This window comes from Dendronephthya gigantea, unplaced genomic scaffold, assembly GCF_004324835.1.
Source record: "Dendronephthya gigantea isolate DGI-Jeju-01 unplaced genomic scaffold, DenGig_1.0 000039F, whole genome shotgun sequence".
Taxonomy (NCBI): domain Eukaryota; kingdom Metazoa; phylum Cnidaria; class Anthozoa; order Malacalcyonacea; family Nephtheidae; genus Dendronephthya; species Dendronephthya gigantea.
Window position 1 is genome coordinate 1,382,500 of NW_021163049.1, and position 20,608 is coordinate 1,403,107.

The following is a 20,608-nucleotide window of genomic DNA, read 5'->3' on the forward strand; positions in this document are numbered from 1 at the left end:
TCCAATATACGAAAGGTGAGGTGCAAGAGCTTGTTCGAAGTTGCTTAACTATGGATCCAGAAGAAGGATATCTTAAGGCAAAGAAGCTTCTGAAAGACAACTACGGACAAAACTACAAGATTGCGGCTGCATACGTGGACCGGATCACCCAAGCATCGCCAATTAAAGCAGAAAATGGCGTAGGCTTACAGAAGTACTCCGTGCTACTGGCTAGTTGCAGAAATACCTTGAAGGAGATCGGATACATTAGCAGAGTGGAAAATCCTGAAAGTTTGGTTAAACTAATTGGGAAGCTACCCTTTTCTCTGAGACAGAGATGGCGAGAAGTTGCCGATAACATCACTACCCAGAAATCAAGAGAGATAACCTTTGATGATGTTGTTGAGTTTGTTCAAGCAAGGTCGAGAGTTCAGAACCACCCAATCTTCGGAAAATTGAACAACGACTCACGAAGTAGACCAAGTGAACCTTTAGGTTCTAGGGGCAGACTGAACTTTCAAATTGATGGTAAGCTAGGTGATGAAGGAAAAAAGGAATCAAAACCCTACAAATGTTCCATGTGTAATGAAGACCATATTCTGCCACGATGTATTCATTTTAAGAAAGAGTCCCTAGTGGGTCGTCTTAAGTTTGTTCGCAAAAGAGGACTATGTGACAACTGCTTGTTTCAAGGACATGTCGCAAAGTCCTGTCCAAAGCCCAGTTTCTGTAAGGTAGCCGGCTGTCAGAGAACTTAGTGGAACTTCCTACTGTTTTCTCGACCGAACGGTTACCTGTCGATAGATCTAGCATTCCGCTTCAAAAGGATGTTGACAGATGGCCTCATCTCAGAAACGTAAACGTACAGGAAATCGATGCCGCCGTTGGCTTACTAATCGGGAATGATGTACCAAAGGCATTGGAACCGAAGGAAGTCAGAGAGAGCAGTGGCGCAGGACCGTACGCCGTGAGAACAGTTTTCGGTTGGACGATAAATGGCCCGCTTGGAAGAAATAAAACGGCTCGTCGTTGCGCGAACTTCATTCGATCTGATTATGACCTAAATGAACAGTTTCAAACGTTCTGCAATATGGAGTTCAACGACTCTGTATATGACACAAAACTGGAGATGTCGGTAGAGGATTCTCGTGCTCTTGGCATGATGGAAGGCTCGGTTCAGCTAAAGGACGGACACTATGAAGTGGCTTTACCATGGAAAAATTTCCCGCCACGTCTGCCAACAATCGTCCATTAGCGGAACATCGCCTGAACCTTTTAAAGAAGAGGCTTCTCAAAGATCCTCAACTGCTTTCAAAGTATTCAGAATTCATGGATAACATGCTAAGCAGGAAGTATGCTCGCAAGGTCCCTGAGAGTTCGATAACCCAACCTAAGTTACCTTTATGGTACTTACCCCACCATCCCGTAATCAATTCAAATAAGCCCAGCAAAATTCGCGTGGTTTTCGATTGTGCAGCAGTTTTCCGCGGGACGTCACTCAATAGTCAACTATTACAAGGTCCAGATCTAACAAACAGTCTTGTTGGAGTTTTAATTCGCTTCCGAACGGATCCTGTGGCCTTGATGGCGGATATAGAGGCTATGTTCCACCAAGTCCGCGTTACACCAAGCGACTATGACGCATTACGATTCCTCTGGTGGCACCAAAATGATCTTGATAAAGAACCCCAAGAATTCCAGATGATGGTTCACCTTTTCGGCGCAACGTCCTCCCCGAGTTGTGCGAATTTTGCACTCCGAAGAACCGCCGAAGACAACTCAGACGACTTTGGTGCTGAGATATCAGATATAGTAAAACGGAACTTCTATGTGGACGACTGTTTAAAGTCTGTTAAAGATGACGAAGTGGGCATCAAAACGGTGAGCTGTTTGACCCAGTTGCTAGCCCGGGGAGGATTCCACTTGACGAAATGGGTTTCAAATTCAGCAAGAGTGATTGCGTCGGTGCCTGAAGATGAAAGATCTGGATCTGTAAAGGCTTTGTGTTTTGGCCAACCAACGGTTGAACGAGCACTAGGAGTTAAATGGGATGTCGCGAGCGATCAGTTTGGATTCAAAGTAATCATCAATGAGAAGCCATCAACTCGAAGAGGGATACTTTCAGTAATCAGTTCAGTCTATGACCCTCTTGGGTTCACAGCCCCATTTATTCTTCCCGTGAAGATATTGATGCAACATCTGTGTCGACGAAAGTTGGGATGGGATGACCTAATTGAGCCCGACGATATGGCACGCTGGAACACTTGGTTGAAGGAATTGCCAAAGATCGAACAGCTTCGCGTCCCAAGATGTATCAAATCCTACTACGTCAATCCAATAGTTCAGACGCAGTTACACAGTTTCGCAGACGCTTCGCGACGTGGATATGGGGCAGCGAGTTATTTGCGCTTTGAAGATTCGAAAGGTAACATCCACTGTTCGTTCGTGATGGCTAAGTCAAGAGTGGCTCCTCTAAAGGAAACAACCATTCCACGACTGGAATTATCCGCTGCTGTGGTTGCGACAAGACTCGACAAGATGATACGAAACGAAATCGATATTGAAATCCATGCCTCCATCTTTTGGACAGACAGCACCTGTGTTCTGGGGTATCTGAATAACACAAGCAAGAGATTCCAGACATTTGTTGCGAACAGAGTTGCCACCATTCATGAAACAACCACGCCTGAGCAATGGAGACACGTGACCAGTGAAGAGAACCCGGCTGATGACGCCTCACGAGGATTATCTGCAGATTCCTTGTTACGCAGTAATCGTTGGTTGAATGGTCCCGAATTTTTATGGAAACCAGAGAATTATTGGCCATGTCAAATCAACCTGGCCGTTGCAGTCAGCGATGACGACCCAGAAGTCAAGAAGAATGCCCAAGCCTTCTCTATTGAAGATAGTTCACACGCCACAGTTGAAGGAATTATCGAGAGATTTTCGTCATGGGAGAAGCTGAAAAGATTCGTTTCATGGATACTTCGATATCGTGCCAATTTATCGAAGGCTGTCATGAGAGCTAAGACTAACAGAAACTCGGATATTTCGACTCCAGACTTCAGACCACTCGACCTGGATGAAATGCAGCATGCAGAAAAGGAAATTTTAAAATATATTCAAGGAAGAAGCTTTCAAGAGGAGTTAGCTCGTCTTAACTCCGTTGATGACCAGTCAGCAAAGTCGTTGAAAGGCCAAGTTAAGAAAAGTCCCATCTACAAACTTGACCCTCGGTTGAAGGATCAACTCTTGCGAGTCGGAGGACGCCTAACGAATGCCCCCATCTCGGAGGAACGGAAACACCCCATCATCCTACCAAAGAATTGTCACATTTCCACCTTGATTGCAAGGTATTACCACCGGTTAGCGGGGCACAGTGGTTTAGAACATGTTCTGTCCTTGATCAGAGCACGCTACTGGATGATCGGAGCGAGGAAGACCTTAAAAAAGATGCTAAACAGCTGTGTGGATTGCAAAAGAAGACAAGCAGCAGCAGGTGAACAAAAAATGGCGGACCTCCCAGAGCATCGAGTCACGCCAGATAAGCCGCCGTTTACCTTCGTTGGGGTGGACTGCTTTGGTCCATTTGTTGTGAAAAGAGCACGTAGCCTGGTGAAGAGATATGCCGTTTTATTCACTTGCTTAACCATCCGAGCTGTTCACATTGAAGTGGTGCAAAGCCTCGATACCAGTTCGTTTCTCAACGCATTGCGTAGATTCATCGCCAGAAGGGGACAACCTGAAGTCATTAGATCTGACAATGGCACTAATTTTGTCGGCGGAGAAAGAGAAATTCACAGTGCAATCGATGATTGGAACCAACAGAAAATTCAACGATTCCTCCTGCAGCAAAACGTCAAGTGGATCTTTAATCCTCCCTCAGGATCTCACCATGGTGGAGTTTGGGAGCGCTGCATCCGAACTGCCCGTAAAATATTGTTGGCCCTTTTAAAGCAACAGACTGTGGATGATGAATGCCTTACAACTGTTATGTGCGAGGTTGAATCCATTATGGACAGCAGACCATTGACAAAGGTATCTGACGACCCAAATGACCTAGAAGCCTTGACGCCAAATCATTTGCTTCTTTTACGCCCGGGACCATCGCTACCCCCAGGAGTTTTCCAAGAAGCTGATTTGTATTGTAAACGTCGATGGAGACAAGCTCAATATCTCTCGGATGTTTTTGGCGCCGCTGGCTGAGGGAATACTTGCCAGAATTGCAACGCCGTCAGAAATGGGTTAATGCTCGTCGCAATTTTTCTGTAGGTGATATTGTTTTGCTCGTTGACGAAAATACACCAAGATCGTCGTGGTTGCTTGGTCGAATCACGAGAGTGAAACCGAATTCGAGAGACGGCTTCGTGAGAAGAGTAGTTTTAAGAACGAAACTTAACACCCTGGAACGCCCTGTGGACAAGATTGTCCTCTTGGAAGCATCAGAATGCACTTGATTGTTGAAGAGGACATCGTCATGTCGATTGGTTATTGATTACGGTTAAAATCTTTATATACTGTTTAAATGTCGCCTTATACAACATTTCGGGGCCGGAATGTAGATTTCAAACCGGAACTGTCATAACTTAGTTTAATGTTATGTTAATTAGTTATGTTAATTCGGGGTATAAATAGTTGTTCACTATCACTTTGATCATACGATACAAAGTTCAAGCTATAGTCTCTACAATTCAAGAAGCGAACGATTTTCTACCGGACAGGCAAATTAATCTGTAAGTTTCATGTATGTATTCGTATGGTTTACTTGTTCGTATTCGTATTCATTTGGTTGTATTCGTACCGTACTAATCTTTGTAAATATTTGTTTAGTTGAACCGCTACATGATTAAAATTCTACGAGTTCAAAGTACACGTCTGGTTAAGACTGAGTCTAACACTACTAGTATTATTGTTTACAATATATAAAACAAAAATATGGTTATCAAAATTGTCGCAACACTGTAGATAGAATATCCATTGTTGCAACTGATGTATCTGAACTTCTGCTACAATACTGATTACTGTATAATTATATTGTATTTTTTGCACATTTTATGAGTAATTTTATAACAAGATATTAGATTTAACGTGCGAGCAAAAATGATTACCTTCTCTAACTATTCTGACCAGGAAATAAGCAAATTTTAGCCAGTGCTACTAATAATTCGGCTCCACAAGATATTTGCGTTGCAGTATCTTATAAATAAAATTGACAACCTTTAAAATTCGTACGTTGATATTTCTTGTATGTGTGCTTTTATATATAAGTAAATATATACATATATACTATAATCTTTGTTGACTTTTCCATTTTTTGTGTTATATAATCAATTGAAATAAAATTGAACAAATTTTTATTGCCAGGAAAACTCAACCAAATGGTGCCAATTATGCCATTATGAAGTCCTTAGAACGAATATAAATATCCATTATATTAAATGACGGTATTATGTAAATAAATTCGCTAAACAGATTTCAATTACTCAATATTTATAGGACGCGACTGAAAATGATATTTGCCTAACTAGCAAGGAAAAGGATGATTTGTGTCAGAAAGTTTTGGATGGATGCCCATCAGTTATTGCAGAAGCCATTTATAATATGCCTCATGTGAAAAGATGTATTAAAACGCTTGTTTTGAAAAGCGTCAACGAACAGTGTAAAAATCTTTGTGTGAAAACGAAAGGAATACCATCAGTAATGCGGGTAACAAGGAAAAGCCAAAGGGATCTCAAGTCGTTTAAGTGGATTGATGTTCTACGGGAATTAAAAGACAGATCTCCAGATATCCTGGAATTTCTACTCACAATTGCAGTCCCGTCTAAATTGAAATGCACCTGGCAACAGATTCCTCCAGTTTGTACAGCGTTTGGAATCTTGATGAATCAAAGATGTCGTGAACTGTCGTTGATTCAAAAGATAAATACTGTAATACTTGGATCAAGTAATGCAACAAAAAAGGTAGCAATCAAACTATGTAATCCTTTCGGCACATATCAATATCCGTTTCCTGATTCTACAACATTTTGCAGCCAAACTTTCAATTCCAAATTGTCTATTTGCATTTTGCGGGACAAATTATAAAAAAATTATGTACGCATAAACAATGCATGTTAATTTCATTTGGCAATTTTATACGGTATACTAACCGCATTTGCAGTTTAATAGTTGTATTTACAATACACCTGTATATGTTAAATGGAAGTTTCATTTTCACAAACTCTTATGGAAACCATCAAAACCAATTACCCAACTACTTTATATAAGATTAATGCAAAACGTTGTGGTATCCTAGATCTGTGATACATTCATAACATGCATTGGTGGTCAACCAAGTTTGTTTTAGGGCTTTTAGGGGGTGCTGGTTGAGCCCCAAGTGCATGAAACCTGTAAAATCTTGCACTGTTCAGCAACATGCTGTCATAAAGGTGCATCTAGTAATATCTTGGTAACAATTTAGTACAATTAAAAAACTTAAAAGCAGTATATAATCTTTTTGGGACCTGTCTTGGACCCCTATTGACTAATGTCTACATGGGTGCACACCCACACCCAATAGATTGAATCTACACTTTGTTGTAATGATCACTTACTTCAAACATTAATTGTGCTAAGTCATATAGACTCTGATTAGTAATATTGTTTTGCTAACTACCCTCATGATAAATCTTGTTTTATATTGACCTCATAGACATTCCAGAGATTTAATAAACTTGGAATAACCCAGACCAGAAAAAGCTTTGTGAATCTTATGGATGATGTTGGTGGAAATTTAATTGATGATTTGAAGAAATTTGTGAGCAATGAGGGTGAAATGAGAATTGTATTTGACAATTTTGATTTTAAGGTCCTTGCAAATATCATCCTACGTAATCACTGTAATTCTGACATGCATTGGATTGGCCATTATGTCACATTTGATCGCATACCATCGGATCACTTAGATGATACAAAGCCACTGGTGTCTGATATCAATAAGTTCAAGAAAATGAACTATCTGTTGAATGAGGATGAGCTTCAAATGATGAATTCTGACTTCACAACACTTGTGACAAGAGTTTTGGTAGAATATATCCCTTGCCTCCAGCACCTTAATTCAAGTGTTTGTCAACATATCCCTCACAAGTGAGTTTAAAAGTAGCTAGTATATTTCTTTTATGTATATTTAGGAATATAGTGAGTGCATTTTGTTACAGCAAGATACACTCTTGATACATCACATGCCTCCTTTTAGCCTGAAAGCCTCATTCTAGTGTTTCAAGATTTGGCTCATGAATCATGAGTGTAAAATTCCCAGGCGGGACACAACAATTGTATGATATGTAATTGCTGAAAAGGTCTGGGTATTGAAACTTTCAGATATTCTAATGGCAAAACAATCGGTTGTTGTTGGCCTACCAATTGTACCGTTCAACCAATCAAAACATTCAGATGTGTGTCAGTACTTAGATTATGTGGAAGATTTACTGGCAAAAATATTTGGCAATGATGAATATTCTACATGTTTGCCTTCCCAGAAAGCAGCCAAAAAGAATGACATTGTGAAGCAAGTGAAAGTTCCACTCTGTGGGGATCTTTTGGGATGTGAAAGGGTAACTGGTGCAAAAAAAACAAGACTGGGGTGTGACAATGAAAGTGAACGGTTTGAAAACATCATTGAAAATGCTGCACAATGGCATCCAAAGCAATCATTTCTAGCAGTATGTTTTCATGCAATACTGTAATTGCTTATAGTGTAATTGTATATTCACCAACTTTACTAAAGTTATGAACAGAAAATGTCTGGCAATGCCAGCAGCACTGTCACCAGGAAATTTATGACAATTAGCTAGTCTTCACAGAAAATATTTGTCAATTTATCAATACAAACAACAGATAATTAGCTTTATCATATATGAAATTATTTTATTCAGAAACTTTAATTCTGACTGGTGATATACACGGGAAATTGTTATTTTATGTGTATTAACAGTTATATGTGCATTTTCTAGCTCATATGGAAACAACTGTACAAGGCAACTGGATCTTGTGGACGAGAGGTTGGGACGTTATACAATCTTCAACAACAGTTCAATATGGTAAATGTTTATACTAAGGTTAAAAAGAATTACCGCAGTGCTGAGCATTTAATGCTGTCTGCAACCAAAGCATACATATGTTGTGCTTTCATGCAATGGTGTGGCATGAAGAGATTGGAAGACACCCCACAAGGTATAGCATTCCCACCAAAGATGACACAAATGAAGTTATTGAAGCATTTATCAGAGAAACTATTGGCTCATTTGTGAAAGAGTATGTTTTGGTTGAGTTTGATACAGAAAAAAAGCTACGACACCAGCTGCAAGCAGTAAAAGATAAAAGAAAGAATGCGAATGAGTTACAAACACCCGACAGCCAAACAGTCAATGGTGGTGGTTTATATATAGCTACATTTGTTCCAGGTATGTAAAACACCAACAATATTTTGTTGCAATTTTCAGCCCCAGATTTATATGGATGACTAAATATGAGTACAGATCTGAAAATCATCAGTGTTAACAGGCTTTAATTTCACATGACAATTTTATGTGTGCTTTTATTACATAACTTGATTTACAACAATAAGCAAGCATTGATTACTGTATGGATCACATAAAGAATTTTTTTTTAAAATTTTATTTTCCCCATGTACATTACAAATATTAATATAATACATTATTACAATATAGATATTTGGGCTAGAGACCTACTAGAAACCTTAGCAGGCTTTTGTAACTAGGCCACTAGTTGTGTTCTTTTTAGATTACTTTGGTATTTACAGTAATTATTAAATGAAGATTATCAGGCAGAAGAAAAGTTTTTTACGGTATATAGAAGATATTTACAAATTTGAAGTGAAATACTGTAGTGTTTACGATATTAAGATAAAGAGATAAAGAGTTAGCATAAATTTGTACAATCAAAATTGATCGGACATTGCTGTTTAACGAAACTGTGATTTCTGAAACTATGTATATGCAACTGAATTTAGCAGAAAGTGTTTCTTAATTAATTTCTGGAAGGTATTATAGAAACGTATGTCTTTCAGATTAGCTTCTAATCTGTTCCACACATCAACTCCTTTATTTGAAAGAGTGTGTTTTACATAATTTGTTCTCTTATAACATTTAATAAGTTTTGTTGCGTTTCTTGTATTATGTAGATGAATTTGGTTGTTTGTAACGAAGTAGTTAGTGAAATATTCTGGTAAATTATTAAGATGATGATATCGATGCATAAACAAAGCAGTTAGGTAATTGTTGATTTTAAAAATATCTAGAATATTTAATTCTTTGAATAAATCCTCGGTGTGTTCCAAGTACGACTTAAATGTCATTAAACGTACAATTTTTTTCTGAATATTCATTACCTTATTAATTCGGGTTTTGTATGTGCTACCCCAAATTAAATTGCCATAAATTAGATATGGATAGACTAATGCATAATATATTAGTTTGATAGCATTTCGATTTAAGAAATGTCTAATTTTAGCTATTATTCCGGACGCCTTGATGAGTTTTTTTGAAACATTATTTATATGATCATTCCATGTCAGACATTCATCAATGATGATACCAAGAAATGTTGTACTTTTAACTTGTTCTACATTTACATTATTCATGGTAATTTGAATTTCATGTTTTGGTTTTTTGTTAGAAGATCTAAATAAAATGAATTTTGTTTTTTCGATATTTAGAGATAACTTATTGACGTTTAACCATTCTGTAACTTTATTAATTTCAGTTTGTAAGATTACATTAAGTGATTTAAGACAGCTGCTGCTATAAAATATATTAGTGTCATCAGCAAATAATATGAATGATAGTAATTTGCTGCACTGTTCAATATCATTTATGTAAAGCAAAAATAGAATTGGTCCAAGAATTGATCCCTGTGGAACCCCACTTCTGATCACCATTTCACTTGACCTAACTTGGTCATATTTCACTATTTGTTTTCTATTTTCCAAATAATCTTTAAACCATAGTTGTGTTATTCCCCGTATACCATAGTGTTCCAGTTTTTGAATCAGAATCCTGTGATTAATAGTGTCAAAGGCCTTTGACAAGTCAAGAAAGATTCCTATTGTGTATTCACCTTTTTCGATTGCTTTACTAATTTTGTCAACAAGTTCAATGACTGCATGCTCAGTGGATCTATTTTTTCTAAAACCATACTGACTATGTGTTAACAATCTATGTTTTTCAATGAACTTCATTAATCTCTTACACATCAGTTTTTCCAGTAATTTAGAAAAACAAGTGAGTACAGAAATTGGTGTAACTAGAGCTATTTTTAGGCCATTAGGAATACTTCCATTAAGGAAAGTCAAGTTGAATATGTGTGACAGGGGTTCAGAAATTTCCTTAGCAATTGTCTTAATGACATGTGAACTTATACCATCGTAGCCTGGACTTTTTTTAGAATTTAAATTTTGAATCTCAATTTCGACTTCATGTTTGGTTACTGGTTCAATAAAAAAATTGTTTTTATTCTTATTAATCAGGTATTTGTCAAAGGTTGTTTCACTATCTGGAAGTTTTTTTGCTAGACCTGGTCCAATATTTACAAAATACTCATTGAATTTATTTGCTATTTTGCATGGATCATCAATGATTTCATTGGGAGAGTCGCCATTGAATTCCTTTGGTAAAATTCTATGGTTTCATTAATTGTCTTCCATAAACATTTTGTATTATTCTTGTATTTTTTTAGTTGTTCCTCATAATGTTTCTTTTTTGCTATTTTTATTACATGGTTTAATTTATTTTCATATCTTTTGTATATTATCTCATTTTTTATTACAGGGCAATTTAGGAATTTCTTATAAAGTTTGTTCTTATTTTGGACTGATTTAGCAATGCACCCTGTCATCCATGGACTTTTATTTTTGTCAAATTTCCTCTTTGATACTTTTTTTTGTTAATGGGAAATTGTTTTCATAGGCTGTCGAGAATTTATTGAAGAATTTGTTGTAAGACTCTGTAGTATTACTGTTGGAAATTACATCCTCCCATGATGTAGTTTTAATTGTATTACCAAATGATTTAACATTGGAATCATTGATGATCCTTTTATTAATAATTTCCATTTCTGGCTTATTCTTATGTTGTTGATCTTTAAATTTGCGTATATGAAATGCTGGTAAGTGATCAGAGATATCACAAAAAAGTATCCCATTTATACTCGATTCAATAGTTTCCGTATCATTAGTAAAAATATTGTCTATTAGTGTAGCTGTATGGTGAGTGATTCGCGTTGGTCTTAGTATAAGAGGTACATACGATGACGTGAACAGTTGTTCAATAAACCTGGTAGTATAATCACAAGACTCTGATTTTAACAGATCAATATTGAAGTCCCCCATAAGATAGCATATTTTATTTTCTTTGTCTAATTTGCCAAGGATGTTATTCACTTTGTCTTCAAATAGGTCAATTTTATTATTTGGTGGTCTGTATATTAGACCAACTATTATATTTTTCCCAACAGCTGTTATTACTTCTATAAAAACGGATTCAATTACATTTACAATATTTGTGTTTAAATCCTTGCGTAGTTTATATTTAGTTTGGTTTGAAATATAAATTCCTACACCTCCTCCAATTTTATTCGATCTGTTTACATTTACAAAATCATAATTATCTAGTTTGAAGAGGTCGTCGTTATTATCGTTTAGCCATGTTTCGGTTAAACCTATTATCTGAAACTGGTTATTTAATGAATTCAATAGGTGTTTTAATGAGTCAAACTTATGAAGTATGCTTCTAATATTTAGGTTAATCATCGAAAGACTATTCGCATTAACTGGACTTACTTTATTTGTTTGTTTATTGAGATCATTAGGAATATAATATTCACAGTTTATTTTAATCGATTCATCGAGATTTGCGTTGTTTTCAGACAGCGCAATGTTGTTATTCATGTCGAAAGGGTTGAATTTCATATGTCTTAGTCTATCCATATCATTATCACTAATATTGTTTCCGTTCATAGTAAATTCATATTCTAATTCATCAAGTGTTTGAAATGGTAAAGTATCAGCTAAACATTGCTGACATAGATCAATACTAGTAGGTGTTATGTTACTGTCATTAAAATTAAGTGACTTTGTGCATGCTGGAACAGCGTGAAACAGATTATTGCATTCTAAACATTCAGTAAATTTTTGAGTTTTTTTAATAAGTTTGGAGCAAGAAGAACATTTCTTCTTGTGCGTAGTGCTAATAGTACTCATTGGAAGATTTTAGTGCAATATTAGAAATAAGCTAGTAATAAACTATATATATATAACGATTTGTCTATCATGTTTCAAGTAATTCAAGACTTTGTATTATTGAAGATCTGACCTTCTATTATTAATTTGTCTCTCACGAGTTTAGCCCTTTTACCTTCGACTTTTGCTTTCTTTAATTCTGGGTACAATGTTTTTCTCACTTTCTCTATTTCTTCAGGAAACTGCTCACTTACCCCGATATTTGTTCCCTTTAGCTTTCTTGCGTTAAGCCGTACGTGTTCGCGATCCTGGTGGTAATTAAATTTAACCACTATCGGACGTGGTTTTCGATTTCCGACTCTTTTCTTACTAATTCTATGGGACCGGTCTATCTTTATTACTTTCTTTGCATCCTTTATTTCATACTTCGTTTCTAGCAAGTTGTGAAGGATCTCCGTCGTGTTTTCTTTGTCTTGTTCTGGTATATTGAAAAACAGCAGATTGTCCCGCATAGATCTCGCTTGTATATCTACTATTTTATCGCGTAATGTTGCGTTTTCTTTTTCGAGTTTCTCCAGTTTGGTTTTTGTTAGCTCTTGGTTTGCCCTTGTGATTTCATTTTCACTTTTTAGGTCCGCTATTTCGGCGTGCGCGTATTCTAATGAATGCTTTATTTCTTTCATGTCAGCCTCTATGCCGTCAAGCTTCTCTAATTTCCCCATCATGGTCGTAAACATTTGTTGAATTTGTCGCATATCTATCTCCTTTTCTCCGTCTTTTTCCTCCATTCCTCTGCCTGGTGTGTTAGGTTTAGGAATTTTGCATTTTACTGGTTTATTAGGCGTACATAGGAGTGTTTTATTAAAATTTTGCGCAGAGCGCTTTGTGGCGTGTTGTTTGTCGCCCATTGTAACTCAATCAAAAATAGTTTCTAATATTATGCCATAAAGACTATTTTGTAGGTAGCATATAGATGTAAAATCAAATAATCTCCATGCAAGCTTGTATTTTATTATTTGCACAATTTTATTTGTATGTTATCTCACAAAAAAGCAAAATAATGCAGTAAAATTAACTTAATTTCTCCTTATAAAGGTCAAGTTGTGATAATTTTAAAAAAACAAGGGATGAAGTTGCCTATGAGATAAATTGGTGCAGGTAAAGTGGTTTGTTTAGAAGGATGTGGTGCAGTACCAGATAATGTTTGTCCAATTGTGGTTGGTGCAGTCCAACCATCTGCTTCATTCACTCTTCAAGTTGGCCAACTTGTTTTGTGGCAAAAATTGGAAGATGTTAATGCTTTACTTCCGGGCAGGTCTTAGGGGAATGAAGTATGCCTTTGAAGCAATGCGGCTTATAACAAATGTGAAAGGATTATACACAGAGAAAATGGCACATAGAATTATTCACGGCCAATTTGTTAATACTGCTGGTGCCAATTATTTAAGGATGGAGACTTTAGTGAAGACTTTTTAAGGCATTCTAAAGGGATTGTGCGGGAACAAATCGCTTAAGGCTGTAGAACAGGGCACTCAAGCAGCATATGCATATGGTTTGAGGAGTATCTTGGATGCAATTGATTGGGACACTGGTGTACCACCAGACTCAAGCAAACACACTCAAGCAAGTATCCACGAAACAGTAAAAGAAATGATCAACATTTTGAACAAGAAACAACCATTTCAATACACAGCAGGACAAAATCTGTCATCGTTTCTACTGGAATCTGTTGATGTCATTTTCTTAAATAAATGGTTAACAAATCACAAGAAAAGGCTAGCAAAAGATTCATTTGCATCAGACTGTGATGACGAAAATGCTGATGAAAATGATGATGATGAAGACTCTGATACCGAAAACACTGACATTAGTGATTTTGAGAGTGACAATGATATGTAGATAACCTACCCCATTAATGCAGTGAATACTCTGTGTAAATGAACTATTATGGCAGAACTGACTTGTTAGTGTTGCTAATTAATATCAAGATGTTTTTTTAAAATTCTAAATATATCTATAGCAAGCTCATTGTTAAATAGTGGAAGTTTTTTAATTACATCCTCAACTGATGTCAGCTGGTGTGCATTTTCTATAACCAAATTAACAATTTCAGTGCTAAAACCACTTGTGAGGCTAATGCTTCCAGCACAACTTCTTCCACAACCATGTAGGGATAGCCTGTATGTTAAGAGTTCCTCCCTTAAATTTTTAGCTTCATCATTAATAATTCTGGGAGCAGATTCTTCAGGGTCCCCAGTAGCACATAAAGTAGAGGTTACATTTGAGGTGATAATTGATTCATTGGTACTGGAATTGAACAACAGTGTAACTGATTCAAGCATACATTCATCACATGAACATATTCTTTTATGATAATCACAACAAAAATGATCTTCATCAGTTCTAGGTGGGCATTTGTAACCAAAATAAGAAAGAATGAACTCTCTTTTACATTTAGTTGTCTGTACATATTCCCTCATGTGGGATGTCATACCTTTCCTTGACTTGGAGAGGTCATAAGAATTGTAGTACATGGTGGCTGCTGCAGGCAATCCATCTCTGCCACACCTGCCTGCCTCCTGAAAGTACTCTTCTAAAGTGTAGGGAACTCCTATGTGTATCACTCGTCTGATATTTGGTACATCCACCCCAATACCAAATGCAACTGTCACAAAAAGCAAACGTAGTTTGGATGTTCCTTGAACTAGTTCTTTTACAATTCGTTCTCATTCATATTCCGGATACTGAGAATGAAATTGAGTGAAAAGCCTGTTCTTGCTGCAAGAGGAAGCACCAATTGGGTGATACTGTAAACGTCCCAGCTTGGTACTAGCATACCTACAGAAAAGTATTCCTTTATTACAAAAATGATTATATTGCAATGCAAACATTTGTCAAACAGCAAACTATAATGATATATGCTCCTTGTCCTTGTCACTTCAGTACTGGTAATTCACCATTAAAATACAAGGGTCTTCACTCAAATAAAATCATTTGACAGAATGAAATAAAAATTCGCACAAGACATGGGCATAATCAGTTTTTTAAGGTGGGTAAATATTAAAAGAAACACAATTACCTGAAGCACTCCGATATTGTCTCAAGGTTTCCATATATCAATGTCAATGGGAAATCTTGATGTTTTTCTTCTAATTCAACTATGATAGGATTTAGAATGGGTTCCAACTTATCATATCCATGTGTTGGACAAGGATAAGAGGCTAGAAAAATGTTTGCTCGATCAGGGTTTACTTCAACAAAAGCTGGGTTTATAAGTCTAATTGAGTTAACAATCTCTGTTTTGGTATTACTCGTTGCTGTTGCTGTTAATGCCAAAAAGGGAATAGATGAATAAATGCTTGACAATATCCCAAGTTTTCCATAGCAAGGACGAAATATCTTCCTAAAAAAAATTGTGTACATCTCTCAAACATATATTATATACTTTGGTAAACAAATTGTATAGTGTTGACATTAACTATCAAGCACACTAAACATTTAAATAAGCCAATTATCAGACTTAATTATCTGTTGGATATATTTAATTAAAAGTTTATTGCAACTATACTTACCATTCTTCAACTAGATGTGCCTCATCAATAACAATAGTTTTAATACGCTCTTTAAAAGAGGATGAGAGATTATGAAAAACAAGTTTGTTGTCTATTAATGCTTCTGGATGGGCGAATATAATCTGGCTTGGTTGTAAAATTTTTTTTACCATATCTATAGGATTTTCATCAGGCACCATTTTAAGGATGCAAACCTTGACATATTCTTTCAATTTGTTGACTTGGTCTAGCATAAGGGCGTTCAACGGCAAGATGACTATAATTGTAGAAGGGCCAATGTTCTGTGTTTGACTGACATGCTTGAGTTGCGTTTTAGACAGATAATAGTCATATGCATATGGCAAGAGCTGGTATATTAGGGATCTCCCGTATCCAGTTGGCAAAACACACACTGTATCTTCATTATTCACAATTATCTTCTTTACAGCTTCGAACTGTTGTGGTTTTAACTGAGTTCCTTTCCTTCCCATTTTCTCCAAAGAGAAAGCCACTGCCTCCCTAAGTACTATATCTCTCTCCATATTTATTTAATACCATATTACTTGGTAAAACGTTTACTATAACACAACTTCTTTTGTAATAGATTTGTTTTCTTGCACGTATATAATAACTAATAAGTTTGCATATTAGTGTCTTACTCGAGCATGCGCTGTTTAACCGGAACCTAATTTTTGGGTTCCGGTTTTGGATTTCGCCAGAGCCCCTCGTCGCGCCCTACAGAGACCGCGCGTAAGAAGGGCTCTGGGTACGAGAATGGGGTCGGGAGGTAAAGTAACATGCTTGTCACTTTAGGAAATTTCCAAATATTTTATGTTTTGTTTTCAATAAAAAGCTATTTATATTGCGCCAAAATATGGAGTAAAAAGTCGCAAGAGTTCACAGAAAAGCATCATGTATTATGTATCGAGTCTCATATTGCATACCATGCGTCGAATAAAGCTCGAAATTCAAAGAGCACGCTCGAAACCGCTCAGTTCAATCGAGTCGATGGCTAGCAAAGACACGCCGAAAAAATTTTACAAGAGACAAACCGATTTGACTGGTAGTATTTCTCGCTGTAGACTGTGTAACTCTGTTACTAACCCGAAACACTACAGGAATTTGTTTCGTTCTCAAAATCAGGCGGTTCTACACAACGCCCAGCGTATTTATGGTGGTAAATTGCCACAAATCGATAGCCTTCCTCACCTAATTTGCGCGCGTTGTGATCGGAGACTAACCAATGCGATAAAGTTTAAGACCGTTATCGAGGAAACTCAGCGTGTGTTACAAGAATCTATTCGAGCAAAACGTTGTGTTGATGTATCGCCTTCGGTCAATAAACCACCTGCTAAAGTTCATTTAGTTGGAACTCCACGACGTTGCAGCATCGACTTTAACATCAGCCAAGGTGAATCAGAGTCGAGTCTCACTTCATCGCCACCACCTTTAACTGTAAGTTTACTTTCATGAAATATACATGTATTAATAATAGTCAATATTAGTATTTATTGTTGAATATTTAGCGCTGTAATAATATTTAAAAAACATTAATATTCATGATGACTTAGAACGCCACATGCGTAGCCACATGTTATATCGTTATACTCATGTTTTCCTGTTCCTCCCTTCCTCTATAATAATATCCTGTATTTATAATACTGTGTGTATATAAACTAATCAAAACAACACACTGAACATCCCAGCTTTAAAACGTCTTGCCTATTCGGAACTTGTTTATTTTGCTTTATTATTAAATACATGCAGTATAATACACACAGTATACAGGTCATGACCTTGAAACCTGCATCTGCATGTCAAAGCCTACACGGCCAAAAATTGATCAGGTTGTTGCATCAGGGGTGAACAATGTTGTGCTGCACCCAATAAACAGTATTGTTAACAATGTTGTTGAACCTTGTTGAATCATCAGTGTTGATGCAATATTGTTGTTACAAGCTGCAACAGCATTGATAGTTCAACAAGTTTCAACAACAATACTGTTTGCAGGGTGCAGCACAACATTGTTCACTCCTGTTTTTAACAACTAGCATCAACATGATGGTTTTTACGCATGTAGATCACAGGCCTAAATACTTATTTAACAGTAGATTTGAAAAGCTGGGAAGAAATCTCATATTTAAATATTATTATTATATTAAAGAGTGATGATCAAATGTTAGCTGTGGCAAACAAAGAACTGATTCATGTTGCCAGCCATCTGTCCTTAGACAAAGAGGCTTTGATGGAATGTCTGCAGACACCTGGATGTCAGAGGTGCTAGGAGAGTTGTCAACAAGATGTCCAACTGTGAACAACATCCTATGTACTCTGTTGGAAAGCTCCCAATATCCTGCAAAGAAGAATCCTGCTATCTGCCTTATTTATGGCATTATTAACTTCCTGTGGTGCCATGAATCAAGCAGAATTCAACGCATTAATTCAGTTTTGCTAATAGAAGGCCAGGCATCTGTAAATGTGAGTTGTTTTACTTATTTACCATTTTTTTTACAAATTGCAACCAACTATTTTGTTTTACTGCCTGATGCTTGCAGCTAGCCTATAGCATTGAACCTTTGCTACGTAATAAATACACAGATGTGCATTAGTGACTAACATGTCATATGTGGTAATTTTAAATTGTATTACTCTCCTTGACATGACTTTGTATTTGCAATGCATTAGACAGGTTCTAACTTAGGACAAAGGAAAAGGTAGCGGAGATGACATATATTGAGCATTGTTCATTGTATCATTTAGCTGATTGCCTGTCTACATAAATATGGATTATGCCTGGAGCCGAAAATGAAATACCCAATTCTGGAAGACATTGGCAAGCACTTCATCGACCGAGCAGCAGAATTAGTTAAAAGTGGACTTTCCTTTGTTTATGTTTTGGACAATATTGATTGGGAAGAGAAAGCCCATGATATGAGGCAGGATGTCCAAAACCGAAGTGTTCATGCTGTGGCAACAAGTATTGTGTTTAACCGGGTTCCTGATAAGGGATTGCCTGATTCTGGTCCACAGCAATTTCTGAAAGATTGCGATGTCCATCAACTTGTGGAAATCAATCAACTGGAATCTGATGCAATTCGGAACCGGTACAAAATACTTGTTGCCAACATTTTGTTTGATCAGTTCCCTGCTTTTGCAATGTTCAGAGACTATTACCTGCGAGAACTAACTGTGAGTATGAAAAGGAGATGGCAAGAAAGTCAGAAGTCTTAACAATGCCTGTAGTGATGAAAGACGAAAAAAAGTATTCTGACTGTGTTGATGTCTTGGATCAACTTGAAAAGTGGACACACGAGATCTATGCAGCAGCTGGACTATGTTCCCTAGACCCTGATACATTGGAAGATGTTACTCCCACAATTGGAACCACATCCAGGCCTGACCAACCTGCTTCTCATGTCCCACCAGTTCATTCTAACAGCGATCCATTGCATGGGGTGAAAATCCCATGTTTTGGTGATCAACTCACAAGGGTTCGATTTGCTGGGGCAAAAGATCTAAGAGCTGGGTGCCATTCCGCAAGGCAGAGGTTGGACCATTTATACCCTTTCTGCATTGTCGACTGGCATACAAAGAGAAGTTTTTTGAAGGTACAGTATGCTTACTAATTTAAATTAGAGGGGCAAGGGACTGAAGGGAGAGGTATTCAATAGGGTAAACCAACCAGTAAATTTTATTAATTTTCCCCAAAAAAGTTGTACTTCTTCTGGGACAAAGATAATATTGTTAAAAAATCATAAATTGTTCATGTAAATTGAGTACAAAGAGTGTATTTGTATCAACAGTAGTTATTCTAGTACTGCAGACTCTCTGATGTGATGCTGTGTCTGTATTGATTTTAGCCAATCCTATTTCAAAGAAGGCTAGAGGTTGTAAAATGTTCCTAAACAGTATCATAAGTTTTTATGAATAAGTTTTTTACTTTTTTGGTAGACTTGTTACAACCTCTAGCCTCTGCAATATCCTATATTGCTAACATTTTATTGTACCCTATTGAAATGAGGTTTAGTTCCAAAAATATAAAACAAGGTTATTTTATTTCTTCAGACAATTTTCAAAAAGCTGTACAAGAATTCAGGAAGAGAAAGGGGAACACTTGCTTTTTTAGAGAGAAGTTAATCGCAGAAATGTGACGGTTGACGTTAAACACTATGAGGACTGTGAGCAGCTGTTCTTCAGTGTTGGTAAGTGCTTTGTTATCGAAGCCCTATTGGAATTTTTCCAAATGGATGATGATAAGTGCAAACCAACAGTGAACGGTCCTCATAGTGTTTACGTCTTAGAAGAAAGCTACATGAAGACATATATCAATGAGACTCTAGAAAAGTTTCTCAATGAATATATTTTCCATGGGGAAATTGAGGTGACCGATGGTGTTTGGTGCTATGGTGTCAACATTCTTAAATCTTTCATGGTGCTTGCTGATTTCAAGAATGCTGTTTCCTCTGGCAATGGTGAATATATTTCAATCCTTAGGAAGCAGCTGTTGACCCATTTCTTTGCAACACCTGGATTTAATGAATTTGCCATTGAAATGTTGATCAATATCTTCCAGGGTGAGGTGTTATTGTCGGAAGCTGAGGCTCATCCCTGCAAATGGGCTGCCACAGTTAACTGGAGAGGTGGCATTGGTCGCAACATTGAGATTGATCTCTTTCAGGAGAATAGAAACTGCAAGATGAAGAAGTTTATCAGGTCAATGGGTGCCAACAAGACAGAGAGAGCAATTGAGAGAGCAAGTAAAGCATCTGGAGGTGTTGCGAAGATTGTTGAAGCGTTTGAAGAGCAGGTGAATATTTCCAAAAAATCAGGATCCCACACCCAC

At 36.9% G+C, this 20,608-nt stretch overlaps 1 protein-coding gene across 1 annotated transcript; it reads left to right on the forward strand.

Annotated features, from left to right (window-relative positions):
- Nucleotides 1-1,317: 1,317 nt before the first annotated feature.
- On the forward strand, nucleotides 1,318-4,185 carry LOC114526568. The gene has a single exon (XM_028548166.1). The coding sequence runs from the start codon at nucleotides 1,318-1,320 to the stop codon at nucleotides 4,183-4,185; it is 2,868 nt and encodes a 955-aa protein (XP_028403967.1).
- The last annotated feature ends 16,423 nt before the right edge of the window (nucleotides 4,186-20,608 follow it).

Coding starts and splice junctions, on each gene's coding strand:
- LOC114526568 (XM_028548166.1), top strand. CDS start 1,318: ATGCTAAGCAGGAAGTATGCTCGCAAGGTCCCTGAGAGTTCGATAACC.